This window comes from Morone saxatilis, unplaced genomic scaffold, assembly GCF_004916995.1.
Source record: "Morone saxatilis isolate NCDOM2014 unplaced genomic scaffold, NCSU_SB_2.0 Contig12, whole genome shotgun sequence".
Lineage (NCBI taxonomy): Eukaryota > Metazoa > Chordata > Actinopteri > Moronidae > Morone > Morone saxatilis.
In genome coordinates, this window is record NW_023339674.1 from 9,688,105 (window position 1) to 9,695,370 (window position 7,266).

At 39.4% G+C, this 7,266-nt stretch overlaps 2 protein-coding genes and 2 long non-coding RNA genes across 4 annotated transcripts in view; all 4 read left to right on the forward strand.

Moving 5' to 3' along the window:
* Positions 1 to 790: 790 nt before the first annotated feature.
* Positions 791 to 1,730, forward strand: ndufa7 (NADH:ubiquinone oxidoreductase subunit A7; the record flags this gene model as incomplete). Its single annotated transcript, XM_035653160.1, is given in 2 exon segments — positions 791 to 928; positions 1,509 to 1,730. Coding segments are annotated over 2 exon segments (226 nt in total), but the record flags the coding sequence as incomplete, so codon positions are not given.
* A 4,221-nt stretch (positions 1,731 to 5,951) lies between these two features.
* Positions 5,952 to 6,468, forward strand: LOC118321702. The gene is made up of 3 exons (XR_004796415.1): positions 5,952 to 6,087; positions 6,179 to 6,301; positions 6,397 to 6,468. It is a non-coding gene; the product is annotated as an uncharacterized LOC118321702 (long non-coding RNA).
* A 61-nt stretch (positions 6,469 to 6,529) lies between these two features.
* Positions 6,530 to 7,060, forward strand: LOC118321703. Its single transcript, XR_004796416.1, has 3 exons — positions 6,530 to 6,607; positions 6,680 to 6,805; positions 6,904 to 7,060. It is a non-coding gene; the product is annotated as an uncharacterized LOC118321703 (long non-coding RNA).
* A 6-nt stretch (positions 7,061 to 7,066) lies between these two features.
* The window catches only part of LOC118322032 (potassium voltage-gated channel subfamily V member 2-like), a 4,446-nt gene continuing 4,246 nt past the window's right edge, over positions 7,067 to 7,266 (forward strand). The window contains exons 1-2 of the mRNA XM_035653613.1: positions 7,067 to 7,074; positions 7,169 to 7,226. Coding sequence (XP_035509506.1) covers positions 7,067 to 7,074; positions 7,169 to 7,226 — 66 coding nt within the window. The remainder of the gene's footprint in view (positions 7,075 to 7,168; positions 7,227 to 7,266) is intronic.

A 7,266-nucleotide genomic window follows, 5' to 3' on the forward strand; every position in this document is an offset into this window, starting at 1 on the left:
ATAGAGATAGAGAGATAGAGAGAGATGGATAGAGAGAGAGATGGATAGAGAGACAGAGAGAGATAGAGAGAGAGAGAGATAGAGAGAGAGAGAGAGATAGATAGAGAGAGAGAGAGAGAGAGAGATGGATAGAGAGATGGATAGAGATAGATAGAGATAGATAGAGAGATAAAGAGATAGAGAGATGGATAGAGAGATAGAGATAGAGATAGATGGATAATTGATGTATGCATTACCTTGGACGACACATACTAAACACCAATACACGGAGGAATATAAGAATAAAAAGCAGCAGTGAGGTGATAGACTAGCTGTCACTCTAATATAGTGTCACTAGTGTAAATGATTACTGTGGATAATGTAAATATAAACGCAAACTGTGCAAAAGGCTGACAGACAGTAACATTACAGACATGAGCACTGAGTTTCCCCCCGCAGTCACTGGGAGGAGTTGTGTAGTTTGTATGTTATCCACCGATCACCAATAACATTATGACCACTGACAGGGTGCAGAGAATAACACTGATTATCTGGTTGTCATGGCACCTGTCAGTGGGTGGGATTATATCAGGCAGCAAGTGAACATCTGGTCCTCAAAGTTGACGTGTGAGAAGCAGGAACTGACAGCACACCTGCATCAGCTTCACCGTACGATTAAATACGATAATGTTGAATCACAGGTGATTTAGCTGATCAGGGGTCGTACTCGCTGCTCTGCCAGTTGTCAGGCTCTCGTTGATGAATATGTACCTGTGCTGTCAGCGTTCTGTTTTTAATGATCTTTCTATAGGACACAGCCGCCGCCCAAACTGCCTGTAGGCCCGAGCCACAAGTATGCCAATAACTACTACTGCACCAGAGACGGGCGCAGAGAGTCAGTGCCCGCCACTGTCGTTATGTCTTCACAGAAGGCTCTCACCGCTGGCAGGTAAATGACTCATTTCCATGTACGGTAACATTTTGATTATACTCTATTACAACTTTCAAATTTGACATCTTAATGTAGCTCGATTTGAGGTAAAAAAACGGACGAAGGCTGAAGTACTCATCCATTTTTTAAATAACAATGACCTGATGTTTGTTGATATTGAGTGAACCAGATACTGACAGATGAAGGGAAATGGATTTTATCTATGCTGCAATAAGGACCTGCCGCTCCTCATCTAGCTAAAACAATGAGAAATATCCAAATGTAGATTTATACTTCTGACCGACTGTAAGAGACTCACTCACTTCCTGTGGTTACTCGTGTTAAAAGCAATTGTTCTTGTTCGAACTTGAACAAAAACAGGACGTGTGTATTTTTTAAAGGGCATTCTTGCCATGTGAACACTTAAATCCAACTACGGATGTGTGTATCAGATTTTGCGACACACACACACAATATAGCTGTCTGATTACACCTGATAAAAGTGCTCCAGTGCTGAGCATAAGTTACTGAAATATTCTATTTATAATGAATGTTTAAGTACCTGTGGTATTTTCTCGACTCTTCCCATCTCTTCTAGTCAAGTCGCTGAGACCCCGAAGCTCCCAGTGACCCCGGGTGCTACATATAAGGAGCCATCCCTCTCAACAGACCAGCCGTACCTCTGAACAGCAGGGTTAAACCCCCTTCAGCATCAACAACCTCAGTCCAACATCCAGCCCTGCTGTTAGAGGCCTGAATACTTCATGTGTTGGTTGTATCCTGTACAATAGAAAATGTGAATAAAATGTGTTCTATTTAAGTTTTTAGTCCAACTCGTTATTCTGATTATGAACTGAACAAATGTGAAATGGGTTGAGATTTGCCGTGATGTGAAAGAGAGTTTGGAAACAGAGTGTACGGTGAGTGGAATAGCAGGAAAAGGCTGCTCCTTCTCCCCAGATAACAAGATGTGTTCAGGTGACCCAGTTTGGAGAAGTAAACATATCTGTATATATTTTATTCCATTTCTCTGCTAATAGATCCTCCTGAATGACACACACTGAACCTTTAAGTACAGTTGTTGTTAATTTCTATTGCCACTTATAACATGACATAAGGACGGAAACATATAACATTAATGCTTCATAATGAAAGAAGGATAACATGACCGCAGGACAGGGTGGCAAGTTTAATATATAAAAAAAGACAAATTAATTAAAAGAGTAAGAACATACTCATATTTCTTAAAAAACAAAAAAAACAAAAAACGTGTGTAGCATACTAGCTGCATGTGCAGGGACCTTTAAGTGCTGTATTTGAGTGATTGTGGCGTAGTGACGTTGAAGTGGCCCCTTGAACCTGTGAGGTGGTCCAATCAGCAACCGTGATAGGAAACACCTGTGCAGACATTGATAGAGACAGGTTAGTAGTTAAAGGTGAGCAGTTGTAAGACAATAGTATTATACAGTCAATACACTGAACAACCAGATCTAAGTGGGAGTATATTTCAAAGGCATGCAGTTTTTGTTGTTGTTTATTTGTGCAACAAAAACAAACACCGGCGTTTTGAAAAATTAAAAAAAAAAATTAACTTTATATTCTCCGACTTGCCAAATAATTAAAAGAAGCGAAATGTTGTAGTTAACACTAAATATTAACTAACTTACGATATGAGGCGGTATTAACGTAATGAACGCACATTGGGCTCGACCGTTGTTACGGCAACACGCTTTTAGATTCAACTCTTGCGTCATATCTCGGCGCCGCGTGCGATGCAGCCGTGGAGGACATCGAGCATGGGCCACCTTGGAGGTTTCTTTCTCCTCGTCGTCCCTCTAACCTGCGTCCATATCTGCGGTGAGTGGTCCGATGAGTGAGACCGAGAGGAGCTGCTCGCGTTAAGAGTGAAAACAGAGTTTTTACAGCCGAGCAGAGAGCTGTCGGTTTGAATGAAGTCTGCTCACCATGCAAAGTGCAGAGGAATTGGAGCTATGGCAAGCCATTTTAACATTTAACAGCTAGACTGGATATGTGTTGCAGATATCTCTAATTAGTTTTGCCTAGTCAAAAAGAACATTTTCAGATATCCGCAACTACATTCTTCCTATCCATAATTGCCATTTCATATATCCACAAAGACATTCTTCCTAGGACAAATGATCACTTTATTCATTTGTATGGGGTTTATCATTACGGATATCTACAATTCAGTTTCAGATATCCACTATGTGAATTACGGATATCTGCAATTGAATTGTAGATATCTGTAATTCCAGTTAGAGATATCTACAATTTGATTCTGACTAGTCATAACTCCAGTTCAAGATATCTTTAATTCACCTCAATTCAAGATATCTAATGTCCTTACAGAATATTTAAATTAAGTTTTTGATAGGCGAAAAAAAATAATGACGTTGTAATATTCTGTAATGGAATTTATGACTAGTCAAAAGACGTTGTAGATATCTCAACTGGAGTTGAGGGATAGTTCATAAAATTTAATTGATAGAATATCTATTATGAATTATAGTAGAATATCATTGAAATGAATTTTTGATTAGAGTATATTCCTTTGAATGGAACATATTGTAACTTTTCATTTCTGCCTTAGGTTCAAAATGTAATACAGATAACTTGAATTAGAATTTGACTAGGGCAATTACGTTGCAGATATTTCGTATATGCAATAGCCCGCATCCCATTAGGCGAGAAGCAGAGCTTTGTTGTTTCAAATCATCAAAAAAAAATTTCCAACATAGGAAACTTAGCACCTGGTTAACTGTTAGCTTAATTAATTAGTACCATGTCGGAGCAGCCAGAGGGCGAAGGAGTTTTTAATCGCCTTTTTAATGCTGCAGCCCGTGCAACACAGGAGCTGGCAGTGAGAAATGATAATGCAACGTTACTTTCCACAACAAGACGACTATTTCGCCGGCAAGTTCATCGAGTTCAGGGTAAGTTTTCTTTTTTAACATCAGAATAGGTTTTTGAATGGGTTCGCTAGCGGCACTACTAGCAGCTAGAACTACTGTTAATACACATCAAAAACGCTATTTTTAAAATAGTAAGACGGCTCGACGCAGCATGACACTTGGCTTGCAGTATTATAAGGGTCCCTACACATGAACTCGAGCATTGAGAACATTGTTTGTGTACAAAGTGTTGATTAAAAGACGTTTTTGTTAGCACAGGACCTAGCTAACGTTACCTCACGTTGTCTTTCATATAGTTCATATTCATATTCCAGCGTTAAAAACGGGTTTGTTTCCCTAACTTGTTTTGCTGGGTTCACGTATCGTGCTTCGTTACTGTAAAGTTATTTGTAGCATAATTTACCGGCCTGGCCTAATGCACCAGCCTACGTTTAACGTTAATTCGCCTGTAGGTATTGATTTCAGGTTGAAACGGTACCTAACAGGTAATCATGGCTTTTTACTGTGAACATAATAACTAATCTGAACTAAGAACTTTTTTTTTCTCATCTAAGGAAGTTAATGTTATTGCACTTCCATAGCATGTCAGCATTTTTATTAAAAATGAATTAGTGTGAATCTCTCTCACGCATGAATCTGACATCAACAATAACCAATAACCTACGGTAATTTTGCAAAAAATGCATGGCAAACATAGCATGTTGCCAATATTTGAGCCCCCCCAGGCTAATGAATAATGAATACAATTTGTGTCATGCTGGAAACATGTAAACATTTTACATTTTAGCCAAGAATGACTGTTGACAGTTATGTATTTGTGTTTACAGGAGGATCTGGTGGCCGCAGGGAAAACCCTATTTGGCAAGCAAAACTTTTCCTCCTTCCAGGGCCAGATAATGGTTGTCTGCCCCCCACAAAAGAACTGGATGAACTGGCTAAACTTGGATTAGGTAAATGTGAGATTGAAGCACATACGAATTGAGTGTTATTTACTTTTACACCTTATTATCTAATCTTCTTGCAAAGAAAGCTATGGAATGAGCAGATTTGAATTTTATGTTAGCTTGAGCCTGTCTGGTCCCATTTGTTATACTGTCTCTATATTGGAAAACATTTGGCTATGTTAAAATACATGTAGCATTTGTTTTAAAGAAATATTGTAGAGCAGTTTACTCTTTGGTGCATTTTCATAACAGTTTCCATGTAGCCATTTTAATAGTTAGTTACACCTATGCAACACTTTCTCATGCCAAGGCATCACTTTTAAAGTGTCCAGAAATACCTCCCAATCAATCCTTTTGCATCACCTATCTGAAGTTAGTCAATGGTGGTTATGGTTAGTGTGAGGATCTGGGTGGTGCATTCAGAGGCTAAGCTACACCATATATTGTATGTTAATGGTCTTTCACATATTATGCCAAGATGCTCAAATGTGTGATGGCCTTGTGATTGAAACCAGGCTCTTTCTTCTCAGTCATATGCAATTTTCTTAGGAGGGTAGGGTTCATTTAGTTTTAAAGCTGTACATTTAGTAGAAACACAAATGATCTTAGGTTAACTGTGGTACATACAGGTCTACTTTTGGGGTTTGGCAACACTACGATTATGTCTGAAAATATGACAACACAGTTTGGATGCCTTGATTTGTGAAATTTATTGTCTTTGAAACTGGCTTCTCGAACATTGTAGGAGTCGGGGCAAGATTTCTCAGGACTGCTAGGAGTCCTGAAAGATCTTGTGTATAGCAACTAAAGAATGTGTTACTTTGCCACTAGGAACAGATTATTCTGATGTTTCCATTTTTAGGAAAACCTGTGCATGAGTCAACGGAGGCCGGACGCACAAAGTCAAAGATCGGGTTAAACTGGAGTCTATCTGAATTGAACAACTTTGTTTGCCAAAGCTACCCTCGCTTCAGTTTAAATTTGGTAGGCTTCGAATTGGCAAGGACAGGCAAAGGACGCAAGATCCAGAAATTACAAGTTACTTCTGTGACGGAACTAAAAGCAGTTGTTGGCAAAAGCAGACTTTACATCGTGCCACGAGCCACTGTCTTGCAGGTATGAAATTATATACACAGGGATTTATATCATCTACAGTGTTCTCTGTAATGTCTATGCCTATCACTGAAGTTACCCTCTCTACCCTCAGGTAACATCACCACCCTCTGCTATGTCCCAGAATTCATCCCCACCACTCGCAGCTCCAGCAGTAGATGAGACCTCACAAGTGGTTTCAGATCAGGTCCATATTAAAATGATTGCACATTGTTAGTGGGGTGTCTGTCTGTCTTTTGCTGAAGGAGAAATCATTTGGATTTTCTGTGTACTACCAGGTGGCATCTACATCCTCTGCCATATCCATGAATTCATTCCCACCACTCTCAATTGCTCCAGTACAAGATGAGACCGCGCCTGTGGCTGAGAGTACCCAAGCTCAAAGTGTGATTGCAAATCAGGTAACCAATTTTGACACCGTGTAGAATCTATTTTTTAAGCATTTATTAATTTTGTGTGTGTACTATTTGATGGTGATTTGTGAGTTTTACTTTAGGCTCTTCAAGAATGGCAAGCAATACGTGCCCAGCAAGACCAGGAGTATAATGAAAGTTTGTTGGTGGATCAGGAGAAGGTAATACTTCCAAGTTCTATTTATGTATGATTTACATTCTCTTACAGAATGCATAAATACTTTTAATGTGGTCTTCTTTTAACAGGAGAGGAAGAAACTAGCCTATCAGGCCTGTGAGGAAAGACGTGAAAAGGTTTGTGTTTGTAAGATATTAGTTTGATAAACTAGCTGAAGATTTTTTCTTATGAGAGTAATCACATTTCAGGCTATTGAGGCAAGACGTCAGCGAATGTCTGCATGTGAGGAACCCTCAGATGGGGTGTTGATCAAATTTAAATATCCAAATGGACACATCAATATGAGGAAATTCAGCTTGTCGGAGCCAATCCAGGTGATGTGTGTTCAGCTTGAGAAAATATCAAGTGTCTTCTCAGTGGTTCAGTGGGTTGTAAAACTTCACTGGTGTAACACTGTCTCACATCTTTTTAGGTCTTGTTTGACTTTGTGGGACAAGATGATATTGCCAGTGAAATCTTTGTTGTGCAAGAAGCCACATCATCAAGATCAATTGAGAGCAGTTCCTCCGGGTCAATAATGGATCATGGCATAAAAGCATCCTCAACTCTATATGTACTTTGGTTTTCAAATCAGCATGTACAGGTAAATGTGTGTTGCGTTTTATTTCCTGTCTCAAATGAAAACGGAATGTGTTTTTGTTTGTGCAAGCTCATGTATTGTGCATGTTTGTCTTCAGGAAATTCTCTCAGATCAACAAAATGATGGAGCTTATGCCCTACACCATACATCTCATGGTCAGTCACCGCTGTGTGAGACCTCCTCCCAGCCAAGTCT